The sequence below is a fragment of the Rutilus rutilus genome (genome assembly GCF_951802725.1).
Source record: "Rutilus rutilus genome assembly, chromosome: 8".
Lineage (NCBI taxonomy): Eukaryota > Metazoa > Chordata > Actinopteri > Cypriniformes > Leuciscidae > Rutilus > Rutilus rutilus.
In genome coordinates, this window is record NC_140222.1 from 23,439,031 (window position 1) to 23,458,961 (window position 19,931).

At 37.0% G+C, this 19,931-nt stretch overlaps 1 protein-coding gene across 2 annotated transcripts in view; it reads right to left on the reverse strand.

Moving 5' to 3' along the window:
* Window positions 1-544: 544 nt before the first annotated feature.
* The window catches only part of LOC311295466 (uncharacterized protein), a 37,878-nt gene continuing 18,491 nt past the window's right edge, over window positions 545-19,931 (reverse strand). For both annotated transcript variants that reach the window (XM_084416854.1, XM_084416853.1), the window contains exons 3-5: window positions 4,002-4,046; window positions 1,177-1,461; window positions 545-1,047 (exon numbers count right to left, since the gene is read on the reverse strand). In XM_084416854.1, coding sequence (XP_084272980.1) covers window positions 1,037-1,047; window positions 1,177-1,461; window positions 4,002-4,046 — 341 coding nt within the window. In that variant the 3' untranslated portion in view covers window positions 545-1,036. The remainder of the gene's footprint in view (window positions 1,048-1,176; window positions 1,462-4,001; window positions 4,047-19,931) is intronic.

A 19,931-nucleotide genomic window follows, 5' to 3' on the forward strand; every position in this document is an offset into this window, starting at 1 on the left:
CAAACAGATTCTGCAGGTGGTTCAAGATTGTATAAATATCAAGCTGGATTCAAAATGAAGCAAAACTCAGTTTTATTTACTTGGATTCTTCTTAGCGATACCCTGAAATGTCTATATTAAGAGAGTCTATAAAATTGGCACTCTTTATGACACAAATCAAAGGTCAAATCATGGTCCTTATTATTCGTGATTTTTTTTTTTTTTTGCTCACAAGAATATTAATAAGTGTCTATTTATGTCTGTTCACATGCAAAACTTTGAAGGATTATTTTAAATGTCCTTTTACCATTTTCTGTAATCATTTTATTCACAATTGAAGCAAAACATAGCTTGAATTTTTTTTTTTTTTCTGAAGCTTAAATAGATTAACAAACATAAAAAAGCACAAAAATAATACAACATTTTTTGTTCTTTAGTTCATATTAAAAATCCATAAAACAAACATACACACACCCATTTAATTTTATACTGAACATTTTTTATATGTATATATATATATATATATATATATATATATATATATATATATATATATATATATATATATATATATATATATATATATAGACAGACACACATCTGTTCCAAAGTTTAGGGACAGTTTCTTATTATTGTCTTTTTGAAAGATACATGCCAACCAGTCACTAAAATTGGCGTAAATTAAAAAAATCTATGAAATATACAATCAGTATTAGCAAAAGAACTTCATATTATGTTCATATGAAAGATTATGCAAACATTACTAAATTGAGACATGAATGTGTTAATTTATAAGGGTAAACGTTAACAGTATAAAAAATAATTCTGTAACACTCAAGAGTAAAATAATTAGCACACAAGTGCTTACGCACATGGGAACCTATTTTAGTGGAATTTTTTGGAATGGTTGAGTGTAAAGCCGTCAGAAAAGGACATCTGTTGGAAAAGGCATATGTGATTGGAGTGAAAAGGAAGAGGAGCCACGACAGATCCTTCTGTCGCTCGCAGTGATCCATTTCACACAGGAAACGTCCCAAAGGCTTCCCGCCAGAAGATACTAAGGCTCCTCTGTAAAAAAGATTTTCGACACCGTTATGCGAATAAGTTGCTAAAAACTTTTTAATAACTTTTTAAGCAGGAGGTGTCCGTTTTCAGTTTTGAATCCAAAGAGGAAAAATGGTGGAGGTTGACTCTTACCTTCTTCTGGATCTTCTGGATCTTCTGGATCTTTTGGATCTTCTGGATCTTCTGGATCTTTTGGATCTTCTGGATCTTCTGGATCTTCTGGATCTTTTGGATCTTCTGGATCTTCTGGATCTTCTGAATCTTCTGGACTTTCTGAGACATCCTGCACCTCCGGGTCACTCTTAAACGCTAAGTCCTCCTCATTGGTGTAATATGTACCTTTCTGATGGGCAATGTAGCGGAGAACCATTACCATCATTAGCAGTATTATCACGAAAACCGCTATTGCAGAGACTCCTGGGTGACGGAACAATAACAAGAAGATCAGAAACGAATGAAATCAAGTTGATTATACACTCTTAAAAATAAAGGTTCCAAAAGCGGGTTTTCGCAGTGATGCCACAGAACAGGGGTGTACAATCCTGCTCCTGGAGGGTCACTGTCCTGCAAAGTTTAGTTACAAACCCAATAAAACACACCTGAACACTTTGAGCTAATCAAAGTTTAACTTGGCACACTAGAAACAATGCTCTCACTGTCAGTTATATGAAAAAGTTATATGATTTTACATTGCTTTAACTCATCAAAATAAGTTCAACTATTTTTTTCAACTCTTTAAGTTATGCAAGATTCAACTTATTAAAGGAGTCATAACCTAGTATTACATTGGATACCTACTGCTGTATTATAGTCTTTCAGGCCCTTCTAAAAAAGAAAAGTGGAAAAAAAATAAACACAGACCTACTTTTACTCTTATTTCTGAAAGCATTATTGTCTCGCGAGATCAATGCGATGTTTTGGCTGTTGTGGACGCTCATTTTAATAATGCAAATGAGGGGCGCGTTGATTGGTTAAAGGAAGGAGGGGGGTTGACACGCAGGTAACTTCAGCATCATTACAAACTGACATCATGGCGCAAGTGGTGAATGAACCCGACCCGGCCGCGACCTACGGGATTCAACCCTACATGTTTGAGCCGGACTCTGAACCAGAGCGGGAAAGGGAAGATGTAGAGTTGTTGGATGGACGTCTACATCAAGATGTCTCTGAATGGTAAAGACAATCATTTTGACTGAGACATACATTAACATCGGTAACGAGCTAAAACGTTTGTTGCTATTTTCTCCCACATAGGTGTACCTTTTATTTAATGTCGATTACATTAACGGAGATGTAGTCTACTTATTTTATCAGCTTACAGTGGTTATTGAGATGAGACGTTTACTATCATGTGCTGTTTTTGCCTTGTTTCACGTTATTTAGACATTCAATATTTTTCTTCTTTAGACAGGTAACGTGTTGTTTTTCTTTATGTTTATTATTACTTGACTGTTTGTTTTATTTATCTATGTATCGTTATCTATTCTATAAAAAAATCAATACAATGATATGTTGTCATAGTTATATAATATACAATAAAGCGCACACACATAACGATACGCCAGTTGAAAGGGTTGTTGGGACAGCGTCATTAAAAATGAATTTCATCCACTGGTCCCTGATAGTTTCGTCTGATTTTGGGAGATAAAACACATTTACATGTTTTTTATGGCAATCAACCACAGAGCACCGTGTGCACTCGGTTTCTCCATCTTTCTCGACTGAACTGAATATGAGGGGGAGAGGGGAAGCAGGGCTTCCTGCTGCGGTGTCCATATATGGTATATCCTACACCTCATGACGTCAAGAGGGAGCTGAAATCAAAATCTCGTATTTGAGTGCGCGTGCACGCGTGCTGGTTATTTTACACTGAGGTAAACAAACGCTTCACTTTTAAATATCGGCTTCCCGGCCAGTGTATAATCGTTAGTCGATCATAACATACATTGATTCTCGTGGAAAAGTGAAAATTGCAGGTTATGACTCCTTTAAGTCATTTTAATGTAATTTATGTTGATTGTGCTTAAAAATTTAAGGCAGCAACATTGTTTTAGAGTGCAGATTTATCAAGTGTGAATGGCAAAAAATCTCATGAAATGCAATTTTTACAAACCCGATACACAATATGGACGGTCAATCGTTTTTTATCAGATTCCAATCGGGTACACAAATGCTCGGATTTGGACTGACCGTGTGAATGTAGCCTTTTTTTTTTGTGTGTGTGTGTGTGAAGAATGTTTCACGAATCTGAAGAACCTTTTGTGGAATAGAAACGTTCAGTGGATGTTAAAGGTTCTTCATGGAAAAATCGATGCCAGTAAAAAATTGTTTTTTTTTAAGGGTATGTTTACACGACAACAAAGTAGTAAAAACTGAAAAGTTTTTCCTTTGCGTTTTTCGCGTACAGACGACAACGTTGTCAAAACTATTCCCGTTCACACGGAGCCGCGAATTCATGCCAGGCCAGAAGTGGGCGATGTCACATTTTTTTAAAGAAACACTATGCTGAACCTATAGACTGAACACGTAATATGCATGCACATGATGTCACCGGTTTCACAAATTCGTATTCAAAAACGGTATCGTATTCAAAAGTTCGCACTTTGAATCCCATTTTCGTGTAAAATCAGCATTGTCGTGTAAATGAATGGTCAAAATGCATCATTTTTTTCCCGTTTTTGTTTAAAAATGGTGTTGTGTAAACGGCCTCTAAGAGTGTCTTTAAAAAACAGCGTTTTCTTCAGAGGGCGGGACTTTTATTCATTGTAAATTGATTGGATGATGAAAAGTGGGCGTGGCCGTGAGTAAAATGTGAGGTTAAATAACATATAAAGTGAATTTATTGAATAATTCAGCCTTAAATATCCATTGAGACACTCATATTATCAGTATGGCCTTGTATGATTCAAAGAATTGTAGATGAATAGATCATCTTTTGAGTTTGATTGCATTCTTACCCAAAATAATGAGATTCACTGATTGGTCTGCAATGGGAGCTGCATCTGAAACACAATTAAAACATTCAATGTTTTTTTCATTTAATTGATTCAATGATTTTTCTACCCCTCCTCCAGGAACTTTGTGCTTTTCATAAAAGTCTCTCAAGCTGCACTTGAAAACGATCTTAGTGTTGTATTTTAAACGGAGGGAGAACAGATCTTGGAGGAAGCACCATGAAGAGGATAATTTGGGAAATGATGTCTATCTAAATCTGAGTGCAAACATCTGCTCTCCACTCCACAGAATGCCACATTTTCTCATTGCAAGGCTTCCCGGAGGACAGAAAAATGTGAATGTGAGCTCTCTGAAGGGATAGTTTACCCAAATCTCATAATTTACTCATAATTTACTCTGGCAAACCACATATGTTCAACAGTCAACATATTCAACGTCAAACCTGGTGCTGATTTGGCTTAAATTTCGGTGAAGCTATTGCATGGCTTGAGAAGAACCAACCTTTAAATATCTCAAAAGTTTCTCCTCAGCAATGAGACTAATTGGAGAACATGTGGAGAAGTGTCCTGCTTCTAAGATTTTTCTCTTTCCCAAGAGTTCTCAATAAAGTCTCAAACTGTGCTCAGATTTGTTGAGATACCAGTCAAACATCTCAAAATTAGCTCCAACATTAATAATATTTGTTTCAAGACCAACTAACCAAGCCGAGTTGTTCCATTAACATAAATTTTATAGTTCTGTATTATTTAAGGCCCATTGGCACAAAGAACTGTAACTATATTAGCATCCACACCAACAGACAATGATATTCTGTTTATTATAAGGACATGCTGCAGTTTTGTCTTCTGCCACTTTAAATGCACGAGCTCTTCAAAGTTGAATAGTTTCTGTTTGGCTGTCAAGGATTTTAGAGTTCATCAGTTTGAAAAAATCTCCAACAATATCGTTCCTCTGTATCGTTATCATTACAGTAGACTTCCCTATTCTCATAGAATTAGAACAATTTTTCAAAACTTCATCATTATCGTTCTTGGTGAGAACAAGCCTTTACTATTACTTTACTGCATTTTTGCAGGCGAAATCCAGTCACACTGTAAAAAAATTATAAGTAGTCAGTTTAATGTAATTTTTAGTTGACATGACTTAAATATCCAAGTTGATTATACTTAAAATTTTTACTTTTTTTAACAGTGCATTTCAATAGGAATGCAAGAGATTTTAACATGAAGGCGAAAATCTTTCCCACGCAGATTTTAAGTTGATAAGTTGGTTACAGTGACTTCAGCGTGAGCAATGCTTCATACATCGCTACGCTATATTGACAAAAGCAAAAATCAAAATTTTGCAAATGCGATTGCACCTTTACTCTACATTAGTGATTGTCTCGTTTCTCATTTCTTCTCCAAAGCAATTTTAAGAGAAACATCTGAGACAAGCTTCATTAATGAACCATCAATAAGATCTCAATTAAGTCTCCTGAGAAATGGAGGAGCAACTTTCAAGCAATTAAAGCCCTTGGCGGTGATGTGTGGCTATGTGTGACCGAGTCTCTGTGTGTCTGAGTGCTTTTGCACAGCTCATTGATGCTTAATTACCTGCTACATCTAGGTGTTAGCCTATCATTACTGCTCCATTAATCAGAGCTTAAAATGCACTGCCCACTCAGAGCCATTAAACAACAAGCGTCAATAAGAGAGAGAAGGGGGCGGCTAGGAGAGGACATCATGATAATGAAGCACCTTGAATTGAAGAGGAGAGAGATACTGGCTCCGTTCCAAAACCTAGTGAGATAACAACGTAGGAAGCATTTCTAAACATCATAGACACACTCATGATGCAAAGGCTGTTCCTTTCAATTGGTAGGTAGCTGTCAATTTAACGTTCACTGTAAAAAAAAAATACATCACCCAAGTTAAAAATTTTCTAGTGACTGGTCACATCTAAATTTTTCAATTAGTCTGACGTATTATTTCTCATTGAGCCAATGTTAACAGACTATTGCATCAAGAATTGCACTTGGGCCAATTTAAAAATTTAGATGTGACCAGTCACTAGAAAATTTTGACTTGGAGAGGTTAGAATTTTTTTTACAGTGTTTAGTCAATATATAAATAACTAAAAAATAAAAATACACTGAACATTTAATAATGACTGTCCTAAACAATTAATAGTAATAAAAGTGATACAAATTTGCAGTTTTTATTGTGCCCTCTAAACTTTCCAAACATCCCCCCCAAAATATTTCAAAACAAACAAACAAACAAAACACTCATTTAGAATTCAGACTATTTCGGAAACGCTTTTCCAAAAAACTAAACAATAAGAAAAAATAAATAAAAATAAAACAAAATAAAATAAATAAATTAAGTTAAATTAAACTAAACAAAATCACTCCGAATGCTGAAAATGTCTGACATGGTTTTCCAAACAAAAATAAAATAGAAGAATGCTAGCTAAATAAACAAACAAACAAATAAACAAATAAGTAAGTAAGTAAGTAAGTAAGTAAGTAAGTAAGTAAGTAAGTAAGTAAGTAAGTAAGTAAGTATGTATGTATGTATGTATGTATGTATGTATGTATATGTATATATATTTTTTTATTTTTATATAAAATATAATATAACACACACATAGGGTTTATATTAACATTTCTTTTATCATTGTATATAGAGATTTATCATATGGAAATCGCACACAGTGACTTTAACTTCTTTCAGAAGACAAATCACAGGATTTTCTCTGTCTTCCTTTGGTAGTTGCTGTTTAATTCCTAAAGTTAAACTTCTAAAACTTTCTTGAGACACGCCAAACGGTCGCTCATGTCGCCTCAGATCACCAGCTCTCACTGAAAATGAATGGCTTCCGGGAGCTTTGTTGCTGCAGATGAGCTTTTGAGGGCAGCTGCCTGTGTATGCAGTAGTCAAGCAGGCGCACTAGGTTTTGGAACACAGCCTGTGTGTGCGTTGTGTGTGCGTGTGTTTGACTGAGAAACCTCTGGAGCTGATTAATTCTGTGAATAAAGAGCACAAATGCAATTCTAAGTGAGATGTTTTCCAGAATCCTTTCTTTTGACCTCCGTCCATCTCTATTCCTTAATTTATCTGTCTTTATCTTTTTTTCTTCTTCTTCTTTTCTATTCTCTGTATACCCACCCCACACACACCTCAATTCCAAGCCTCATTAAATCCCTCGTCAGCAGCTCTACATCTCATCAGTCACTGCCTCATTTACACACGTCCATCTGTTGGATGCAAGATCACACACACACACTCTCTCTCTCACTGCAGAGATGCATTACAGACCCCGTGCATTGTTCCTGTTCCTTTGGTGTTTACGGTTCTGCTAAATTAGTTAAAACTCAGCTGCGTTCAGTTGGGAAAAGGTTATGTGAGCTGAATAAATTGCTTAAAGTATTTTCATACCAGAATATATTTATATGATATGACATATATGACATATGATATGATACAAATGATTACATCACAAAAATAAAAAAGTGCTAGAACGAGAAACAGGGTTACAAATATTACGTTTAAAATGTTTTATTAATTCCAGCAGATTCCATGAAAAGATCTATAATACAATATAAAAATATTAGCTTTCATTTAAATAAAAAAAAAATTAGGGGGGGGGGGGGGGGGGCTATATTAAGCCTAAATTATAATATAATAAATTATTAAAATAAAATATGTAAAATAAATAAATAAAAAATGTTTATAAATGAAACCTAAATTCAATTGTTTTAATAATTCAACCAGATTCCACGAAAAGAAAACAATTTGCACAATGTTTTACTTCAGTATCGAAACAGCCCTTGACACAAGAAGCACCTGCTTTCCTTGGTTTATTTTGTAAGCACACGCACACAAACTCAAAATGATCACACATAAAAGCATCGAATCCATGCTGACTTTGAATCAAAGCAAGGCGAGGCTTTGCAAAAGGAAACGTTTATCATTTGAGTGTCGACTTAAGTTGTTTTGCAAACCTCTCTTTGATGCGGAGTAACGAATACGGCCGGCGTTGATCTTTACAACCCTACAGAGCCGGGGCCCTGCGCTCTGTCAGTCGCTCTATCACTCCAACCCTGGCCCACATTCAGGCCGAGTAAACAAACAAACAAACAAACACCTGGAGCAGTTTCGCTCCCGGCCCACCTCTGGGGGCCCCCGCTTTCAAAAAGGTCCCTAATCTGCAGGCAATTTGTCAAAATAACGTCTTTTGTTTGTCAGGCTCAAACAGCGCTTGTCTCTTTAAGACAGGCATGCTGACAGACGGCTCGCTTGGGTCCTGATGAACGCTCTCTGATGGATTTTGCCAGATTAATGGAGCTGAGAGATGGTTCTGTTTGGATGGCTGACAGACAGTTTTCTGATTGCGGAGCCTATTGGTGGGAATGGGCCGGTCTTTAACTAGGGTGAAAAAGCTCTCCCCAATTTGTGACCCTGCTGTTTTTATTCATAATTAAATTGGAATTTGGTTTTAATGCAAACGTTTGTGCTGAATCCTGCATTTCACAAATAAGGAGCAAACAGTATCAGTGGTTTTATGGCTTTCAGTGATGCTTCTGCATATTTACCTTTTGAGGCAAACAAAAGTTCCTTCAGGGATATATATATTACATAATAATAACAAAATATAATAACAAAAATTATAAAAATATAATAATAATACAAATATTAGATCATTTAAAAATGTAAGGCAAGACACCCCCGGTGAATTGGGTAAAAAAATAACTAATAGTAGATATCACCATACTTCACCAGTTGATTGATTACATTCAGAATTGCAAAACAATTTTTGTATGACATATTTTCTGAAATGTTGTTTAAATATGCAAATGATCCAATAGCTAATTAAATATGCACTAATTTGCATACTTTTTTTTTTTTTTTCAGAACAAAAATCTGAACATTGGATAAAGCCAGGTTCAAAATTCTTGTTTTTTACAGGGCGGGATTTTGGATATCTCTTTTTATTACTCCATAAATCAGAAAATACGGTCAACAGCCAAAAATAAATACATAAAATCAGGAAAATGATACTTTTCAAAAACAATCCCCTCCGTAAAAAAAACAAACATTCATAATATAGATACGACTAAAACTGTAAAGTTTGGTGTATGTAAGTGCTACTGAAGTGGAGACTTCATGGCTCAATGTAGGAGGAAAAACTCATTTTGAGAAAACGGCCTTTAAAGATATATACTGATATTGAAATCTACAGACGCAAATAGATAAAGTGCTCTAAAAGATAGTTAAAATTGTATTTTTTTTTTTGTATTTTAAGGCCTCCAGAGTGCATTGCACCATTTTATCCTTGTGCTTCAGGAAGTTAGACCCCCCCCCCACAAGAGCTGGGTTGGTTTTTAACGGCACATCAATATAAAATGCCCCAACATTTACAGAATTCGAATCCTCTGCACTGAAATTGGTTGCATTCGTTTTTAAGGCTTTTTTGTATTATTGATGCATTTTTTCCCGTTAGCGGGGAAATGGTTCCAAATGACTTTTAAGCCTCTGCGTCTTTCCATTTCTGGTTATTCCATTTCTTACATAAGAGTTGAAATGGAAAGATGAGAAAAACATATTTCTTATTTATAAAGTGAAGTAGGAATTGATAGATGTAAGAAATGAGAATGACAGTGGCCGTGCGGTGAGTAACACACACGGGCGACTAACAAAAATATCCCTCAGTGGGACCGCTGACCCGTATGGAGTCCAAACCTGCTGGGAAAAAGCCTTAAGTGAGCTTTTTTTATATGCTAGTTTTCTTGCTAATGCACTATTTGGAGTACTTTCCTCTTCAACTTTGTTTTTTATTACTAGCTAGTTGTTTTAGATGGCAAGAAAGTTCCTTCTGAGGATAATTACAACTAATAACCATACTCGGATGTTTTTACTGAAGTAAACCAAGGGTTTACAGTCATTGGAAACGCTAATATCGAATCGCAAACTGAGTCGATGCTGCAGGTCAGCCGAAAGTACAAAGTTTTTGCTTTTAATTGTTTGGTTTAAAAGCAAAGAGGTGGTTGCGGGCTGCTTCCGCGGTGAGATCACCACTTCTGACTTTAGTTAATGAGCTCAGGCCGCAGTGTGTCATGGGAAGCGTGTGATGTTAGCGGGAGGTTCCTGGCACATGGGTCGGGAACCGCCTGTTACTGGCATCAAGGGTAATGGAAGTAAACAATCACCCATCGGGAGCACGCAGAGAATTTTAATGATTATGAGTATAAGAGTGAGATCGTATATGTGTGCAGACTGCATTTAAAAGATTGGTCCGGGTTAAACATCTGCGACAATTACACAATTATCTCTTAACTGATAAAAACAAACAAAAATTGCACAGGCTGTGAGGTAATACATTAACGATAGCAATTAAGAAATTCCAAAAAGTTAAAAGTAGTTTGCAGCTCATCATCAAAAGAGCTGATTCAGGTCAAATTTCTATAATGTATACACAATGTATACATAAAAACTTGATTTAAAAATAAACTTAAAAAAATTCCTAATAAAAATGATCATTCTTATGGACAAAAAAAGTGTTATGAGATTGCATTAAAAATACATTAAAAAACTGTATGCACATTTTGCGTTCCCGGGTCTGATTAGACCCTGTGGAATGTAAGCTTATAAAATAGTCATAACTTAATATTTTTCAACTAAAACCATATTGTATCTGATCAGTAACTTCTCATTGATGAGTGACTGTGCAAAATATTAAATATAAATAATTCATAATAATTACATAAAAAGTTTTGAATGTTACCATGTTTTTACCATGCTGAAAATGTCATATATGAGCTGTAAAGTTAAATTTAATGCTTAAAAGTTGTAGTCTAGAGCACTTTCACCAGTTTAAAGAGCTAATCCAGGTGAATTCCCCGTGTACTTCAATCTTTACCTAAAAAATGTAATTTAAAAAAGAAGAATAATTCTTTCTTATGGCCAAGGCTCAATTTAATGCTTAATAAAAAAAAAGTGTAAAAAAAAAAAAGAAAAATAAAGTTTGCCCTTGTTACAAAGTACTTTTATATGCTGTTTATCTTCATTATATGTATGCGATGTACTTCCATATTATACAAAAGATAGTGGACACAACCGTACACAGACAAGGCTAGTTAGCAATTTTAGCACGCTAGTATCAAGTTTACATGTATAATGCGGAAGTAATGTGGTTGTACATTCAAAATAAAAAAATAAACGTTTGCAGGTTTACATGGCAGGATTTCAAATCTTGGACACAAATTCTCACAGACAAGGCTAGCTAATTTTAGCACGCTAGTATCAAGTTTACATGTAAAATGCTTCAGTGGTTATACATTTGCGTAGGGCAAATCCACTAAACAGTTGCTCAACTTTAGCATGCAGTATGTAAGTACTAAAACCACCCACAATTGAGCTTAAAATAGTAGCTTCTAAAATAGCAGGTGATAAATGCAAGTTGTAGTCAAGCACACGTTTGTCATTTTAAAAAGCTGATTCAGGTGAATTTCCTCTGTACTTCAATGTTTACCTGATACAATTCCTCACCCCACAGACTGTAAACGCAATTTTTGTTGGATTTCGGTAAACTGAGGTACAAAATTCAATGATTTTCAGTGGTAATAGAGCTTAACTTGTTAAAAACCCGTAACATTACTAAAAGAAAGTGATTTTTGGATGTAACGATATTAAAAGAGCCAGTTTGTAAACGTTTGCATTAGCATTAGCCTATGAGAAATTGACCTGCGTGTGGTAATTGTGGGGTCTTTACTGAAGTTGCTTATATAATTTAAAGCGTATTAATGCACAATTTCCACTCTCACTCACACAGCGAGAGAGATGGTGAGAAATTAAATAGAGCCATAAGACAGAGCCATAAGTTCATCCTCCATGGAAGTCATTTGTACCCCCTCCGTTCTCCTCATAAAACGATCACCTAATAGTCTCTCGCTCTCCCTCTCACACAAACACACGCAGGGAGATACACAATTCAGATAAATCAAAATGACAAGATGATTGGTTGGGGGAAAAAAAAGCTTAAAGAGGCTGTAATATTTTCCTCAGAGAGATGAAAGTGACTTTTTCTTTCCACACTAGCACACACACACACACACACACACACACACAACAAAACACGCATACATTATAACATACATACATTCTGTATATAAATATTCATTATCGACCCACTCTCGCTCAGAAAACATGTCGAGAGACTTGCTACAAAGATGGACATATCTTTTTGTGGTGACTAAGGGTATGCTAACATGCTAAGCACACTATTTTTATTAGCAGTGTTTTCAACAGCATATATAGAAATGGATAAATGGATGGATGGACAGATAGATAGATGTCCCAAAAATGTGTCAAATAACAAGTCTTGAACTACAGTGTCCAACTTGAAATAGCAACGCCTGCACACTTCTTGCATCTTTGCTGCCAAATGCTAGCGCAAACTGTGCTGGTTGGGTTTATCTGGCGACCACAGCATGGGTTCTAACGCTATTATTGTAGCCCTCACAGGTGTGGACCGGAGTTGTGATTTTTCTATGGCAGGCTCTGTTCAAATACGCAGTCGCACTGCAGGTTTCAACAGGAAATTGAGCGGGAACGATATCAGCTTGGAATAACTGGCCAGGTGGTGAGCATGAAATTAACTTATATTTTGAACATTTTGAGATATTTGGTGGCTTTAGGGTTCTCAACTGGAGCGTCTGGAAACCCTGGATGTTCTGACTAAGATGTGTGTGAATTGAAGTATTGAAGTATTGAACCATTTTCAAAGTCATATAAAAACATTACAGATTAAAATCACGTTACTTATTTTTTCACTTCAGTAACTTCTAAAACTGTCCGAAAGCACTTAAATACAAATTTTGATCTAGAGTGGGCTATTTTCTATGGAAGCTTGTTTCCACCACAGAATATAAAATACAAAAGGTAATTGCGACTTTTTATCTCGACTTTTAATTACGAGAAAAAAGTCTATATCTCGCAACTCTGACTTTATAACACGCAATTGCGACTTTATATCACGCAATTCTGACTTCATATCTCGCAATTCTGAGAAATAAAGTCAGAATTGCAAGATGTAAACAAGCAATTGTGAGATTAAAAAGTCGCAATTATCTTTTAAAATGTTTTATTCTGTGGTGGTAATTTTGGTAATTACCCTCCATAATTTTCAGTATAGCATACTACCTTAATACTTTTGGTGCAGTTTACTATGTAAACTATGTGCCGGTGTTCTGAATACCCAAATGACCAACAAAAGTTTGCACATTGCGTACAACGTTGCATCCCATAATGCAATGCGTACTGCTTGACGTTCCTTTTTATTTTTATTTAATTCAACATATTCTCTTTGCTAACTTGTCTACTACTATGTTTCGATATTTTGGCTAAAAACATGCCTATGAAAACAAGAAAATACTGATTAAGGAAATGTTTTTTGCTGTGTTTTGGATCAAATAGGCAGTATACAGCATTCAAGTGATATCCCCAGTGACTTACATTCCGTAAAAAAAAAAAAAAAAAAAATTCTGGCCTCAGAAGCAGTCACTTTAAAAGCCCCTTTGCACCCATGACATCACCAGAACACAACTGTTCACTTAGCCGAGCTGAAAACCATGATGTGTGCCAGAGCTGTGTCTCCAATGCAGAAAATGTCTTCAGAATGACATACTCCCCGATGACTCCTCCCTAGACTTCAGCTGTTGTCAAATATAACAATATAATATTCCTATGTCGACACTGTCAACAGACAAGCTAAAAGACACTGTGAATCAGTTGTTCACAACAAAACCCAACCCTCAACTCTCATCCCAGAAACTGCAGTGGCTTGATCTGATCTTAGCAGAGCATTAATCAACACAGATTTGAAATCATGGCTGCTTAAAATAAATATAAAATATTCAACAAACCTTGTGGGTGGTTGCCAGTGTTGCTTGGCGGTTGTTAGGGTGTTCTGAGTGGTTTTGAATACATTGCTATATGGTTAGTTGTGTTTTCTAAAGGATTTAGTGCACTGCGATTGCCAAGGTGTTCTTATAGCACATTGCTATACAATTGACCCTTCGCTAAGCCCCACCCTCCTTAGTTACTGTTGCTACGCTTGTCAAGCTTTTGCGCCTGGCACGTCTATTACAGTATGCACCGGTTTCAGACATTCGCAAGGAGATAATTAGTCATTTTTGGCGAATAGGTGAAATATCTGAGAGAGCAAGACAAAAGGGACAGCAGTATGCATTCGAGGGATATATCCACGACATAATATGCAACCGATTAGAGAATAATTTCATCAAAATTGAAGCTAAAGTCTAGATCGTTAGGTCCCAGCGCAAGCAGCAGCGCCTCATACGCTCACCATTCAAATGAGAAACACACAAATTGAGGAACAGCTAAGTGCATGCACAGCAGGGTGAGTGAAATTTGAATATTTATAAATCAAACAGCTTATCCATAAGTATTGTGGAATAAACACAAGACATTAGCCTGACCACTTTGCAATGATAACATTCTCCCGCTTATATTTTTAGTGCGCCAGGCACTAAAAACGTCGTGGGTCACATAAGTGACTAACGTTACTGTTATGAACTGATTAAGTTTGCATACCAACCTTTTCCTTGGAGATCTCCGGCAAGCCCCCTGGTGTTCCCTCCTTTTACTAACTACCTTTTACTTTTACTAGAACTAACACCGGGAGAGTCGCGATCGGATTGGGGTACTAGTTTAGCCGTCGATTAACAAAATGCCGAAATATAATTTTAAGTAACGTTAAGTAATGTCAGTGAGCCTCTGTCTTGCCTTTAATCACACTGCTTGATCCAAGAGCTGGACAATAACTTTATTCTAGAGCTATAAAGCCAAAACACTTTACTTTTAATTTCCTATTATCCATGTAAAGCTGCTTTGGAACAATCTACATTGTTAAAAGCGCTAACGTTATATAAATGAAGATGACGCCCGGCATTTCTCCCTTTGAGTTTTAGGTTTCGGGAAGGGAACAAAATCCACCACCCCGTCCAAACTTTTAGGATACCGGGTATCAGATTTGCACAATCCATACGCACAACGCTTCGGCATGTTTCCCTCGCTCGAAAGCTTGCCAGACCTCCCGCGCCTAGTTACGGTTGCTAAGCCACGATTGGCCAGTGGCGGTTTTCGGGCGTGGCTTAGCGAAGGGTCAATTGCAATTAAGGTGTGCTGAGTGGTTTTAATGCATTTCTATGCGATTGCTAGTATGTTAGAAGTAGATTGAGGCCATGTCCACACTAATACGTTTTCGTTTGAAAACGTATATTTTTCTCTCAGTTTCGGCCTTCCGTCCACACTGAGACGGCGTTTTTATTAATGAAAACGAAGCTTTTTTGAAAACGCACTCCAAAGTGGATAAATTTGAAAACGCTGTTTTCACGTTGTAGTGTGGACTGTGAAACCGGTGGTATTTAAAAACGATGATGTAAATTTAGTCATGTGACGGATATTGTACCAATAGATATTCATGTTTATACCAGTATTGTGCCTGTTATGTGCTAGTTGCACACTGTTGCTAAAAATATTCTACATTGCACACTCTTCATATCACAGGCCTGCAAAGATGACAGAATTTACTCACATTTGCTGTCCTGCGGCAATACATGAGAGCAGTTGCGTTTTAGGCCATATGGTGACTGCGTGCGACCTGGACCGCATCAGTGAATGGTGAGATATTTTACTAAATAAAATTATCCTGTCAGAAGAATTGCGCGATAACTTCATTATTTATTTTTCCATCTGAATCATATCAGTGATCTTTTGTGGGGTTTTACGCATGCGCAGTAAAGGTGAATTTAGCGTTTTCAGGCGTTTTTCAAAAGTTTCTCATCCACACTGAAACGTCCGAAAACGCCTGAAAACGCTAGTGTTGACGGAGAGCGTTTATAGCCGTTTTCAAACGTATCTGAATTAATGTAGACGTAGCCTAGCTTATACGCAGCTGCAAGTGTGTTTTGAGTTGGTTTATTGTATCAATATTTGGTTGCTACTGTTTTCTGAGTGGTTTTAGCACATCACTGCGCGGTTGCTAAGTGGATTTAGCGCATTGCTATTTGTTAACTAGTGTGTTCTGACTATTTTTCACCATACTAGTATTTTTTTAGAAGTTTTACACAGTTGTTTTAGCACATAAATATGCAGTTGCTAATGTGTTTCAGTAGGGGTGGGACGACACACTTCTCACAAGACGAGACAAGACAAGATTTTTGCACAATATTTTATAGAAATCCTCAATTTTATAGAAATCCTCAAAATTCATGACTGGAAAAAGACTGGTCTGCAGGTGCATTTTGAAATGTTTTAACTAATAATCTTGTAATGAATGTCATTTCAGTTCTACTTTATGAGTATGAATTATCATATGCATTGAAAGACAACAATATACAAGCACTGTGAAATGTTTTGCCACAAACTCAACTGACTGGCTTTTCTCCTCTTTGATTTCACATGATTCCCTTCAGACCTCACTGTACATGAATTATGAGTTTCCAGAACTTCTGATTGAGGCTGTGTGTGACCTCCTAATTGAACATAGAAATAAAAACAGTATAAATGACCAAAATAAATAACAGTTTGTTCTTCGTCTTATTAAGTGCAAACAATTAATGCAAGTGCAACCATAATCAAAGATATTCAATATTCAAAGTGCAAACAGAGATCAAAACAGAGTTAATAAACTACACAGTCCAGAGATATTGGGAGACAGGACGTTGTATGCAGCCTAATTTGCGCACATCAGGGAGCTCGCGTTTTAATTTCACTTTCAAATTTGCGATCGCATGTACTCTGTGTATAGGGAGCAGCGGTGCTGAGCGTGTATTCTACAAGATAAGACATTTCTGTCAGGACCACTATCGTCAAATACGATTGACAATTAGCATACAGTTTGGATTTGCGGTATGGTTCTGTTCTGGGCAAGAACTCCCTTCGCATCCATTCAGCATGGATAACAGCAGGGAGAGCAGCGATAACCCCCCTTAGGGTAAACAGAACAGAACCAACATGAATGTATTGTAGGTATCATTAATGCAAGATTTTAAAGTACAACATAATTCAAGAATGTATTCTGATTCAAGGGGAATCAGAATGCCAAATCCTGACGGACAAGAGGAGGAGCTGGGGATGGAGGAGGGTAATAGCTCCTGAGAAACACGATAGCTGCTGATAATACTGAAGGAGCTTATATATGTATACAGTGATAGGCGTCGTATTCCTATGTAGACGTGGATCAGCTGAGAGACAGCTGATGCGAGCTTGACTAACGTGACCTGCCAGAACTGACGCTACGCTTAATTTAATCTGACGTTTAGGCTCTGTTGTGCAACGAATCCTCCGCCATCGTCACGTGATTCTGTGATTCATTCGTGAACTGTGATTCCTGCTGCACTGTGTGCGACTGCAACTCTTGCTGGATGAGCAGAGCAGACATTTACAATAGTTTACAATGTTTTTTATTGTGAATGAAGCGGTGGCATATTCTACATTAATTTCACCCTCATGCTCCGTCAAGGCGATATCGCAAGACAGCTTTTCACTCGACGAGAAATCTCGTCACATTTTAGTCTCACGATCTCGTGCCACCCCTGGTTTTCAGTGGATTTAACCCATAGTTATGTGGTTACTAGTGTCGTGTGTTCTGATTCTGATTTTTACCACACCAGTGTTTTCAGAGTAGCTTTAGCACATATACGGTTGAAAATGTGTTTTGAGTGGTTTTAGCGTATCACGATGTGCTTGCTATGTGTTTAGTTTGGATTTAACGCATAGCTATGTGATTACCAGTGCTTTCTGACTATTATTACCACACTAGTATTTTCCGAGTAGATTTACCACACAAATGTGTTTTGTGTTGTTGTAGTGTATCACTATGTGGTTGCTACTGTGTTCGTTGCTAATGTGTTTGAATGTGTGTGTTCTGACTATTTTTACCTCACTGCCATGCGACTGTTAGTATTTTTTTAGTAGATTAGCACATAGCCGATTGCTGGCGTTTTGATTGCTTTTAGCACGTTACTATACTATTGATAAGATGTTCTGGGTGGTTTAACGCATCGCCATGTGATTGCTAACTTCTAGGTAGATTTAGAATATGTGTTTTGAGTTGGTTTAGTGTATCAATATCTGGTCGCAACCGTGTTCGGAGTGGTTTTAGCACATTGCTATGTGGTTTCTAGTGTGTTCTGACTATTTTTTACCACGCTAGTATTTTCAGAGTTTTAGCGCATACACAGTTGCAAATGTGATTTGAGCTGTTTTAAAGTATTGCTACTCAGTTGCTAATGGTTTTGGAGTGCATTTTAACACATTGTTAAGTGGTTGCTAGTGTGTTCTGACTATTTTTACCACAGAAGTATTTTCAGAGTAGTTTTAATGCACACAGCAAAAATGTCTTGAGTGTTGTAGTGTATCGCTATTTGGTTGCTACTGTGTTTGTAGTGGTTTTAGCACATCACTATGCAGTTACTAATGTGTTTGAAGTGAATTGAACGCATAGATATGTGGTTACTAGTGTGTTCTGAGTATGTTTACCACACTAGTGTTTTCAGAGTAGTTTTAATGTGTCTTGAGTTGCTTTAGCATATCGCTACGTGGTTGCTACTGTGCTCTGAGTGGTTTAGCACATCGCTGTGTGGTTGCTAATGTGTTTTACCACACTGCCATGCGGTTGTTAGTATCTTTTGAGTATTTCGCACATAGGAAAGTGTGTTTTAGTTTACTGTTAGGTTGTTCCTTTGTGGTCCAAGTAAAAACAAAAAGAGCTACCTCAAGTAATTTCTCACAAAAAACATGCTCGCTACATACACTGAGAGAACAATTCACCGTAGCCTTACTGACAAGTGTTATTTCTGAAAATAGTCCCCAAACATGTTTGAGCCGTGTGAGTGTCACAAGCACAATGTGTCATTGCTGCGAAATCTAATTTAACACAAAGAGCAGTGGCAGGAATCATGTTCTCAGGTTCACAAGTGTTCGAGCTAGCTAGCGCTAACAATACGCTTCAGCTATGTTTTGACATGTTTAAATGGGAAATGACAATTAGAGCGTGTTGGTGAACGTCCTCAGAGTAAGGCGCTGGCTTCGAGACGACATGGGCACTGGGAGATTTCATCTTCTATTCTGAATAGTATCCCATGATTCCTTGCAGCTGAAAACAGCAAAGAATCAATGAAAAATGTATGTCTGCCTGTGATTTCACACAGATATGAACCCGAAACCATGGATAACAAACTTGTTTCTGCCTGCTATCTCTTTAAAGAAGAGTACAGTATGCTTTTAATAAAGCATATAAGCTCATCATACGAGGCATAGCCTTATTTAGATAGAGCATTCTCTTTCTTCTCCTAGTTTATTAATTTATCTAAGCCATCATTTTCCCAGCAGTCATCATGACATGCCGAGGCGTCTCACTGGCTCTCTGAGGGCCCCATTCAGTGGCGCTATGAGCCCGTGTAGAGACCTTGAAATCTACAGCTGGTCTTATTGGGGCACAGAGCTCGCACAGGCAAACATACTCATTTACACACACATATAGACACACATTGGCGGTACTTCTGGGGCACCGAGCTCCACATATCTGACAGATGCTCTCCTTTTTCTCATTAACTCTGGCACAATGTGAAAGAAAGAGACAGAACAACTCACTCAGGCTTTTTTAAGTGGACTTACTGTATACGCGGCCCGAATTAGGACGATTATTTCTGAAGTAGTTCAATTAATAATGAGACACAATGAGTACATTCTCACATAAGCAGATGTGACTGAAAAGGTGCAGGCTAACCTGATTTAGCACCTCTAAGTGACCTCAAATTGAAGTTGTAAAAAGTGACCCCAAACTGGCCTCCATTAACTGAATGAAATGACTCAAAGACCCCCTTAAATGACTCAGTGACCACATAATTGACTGTGCGACTA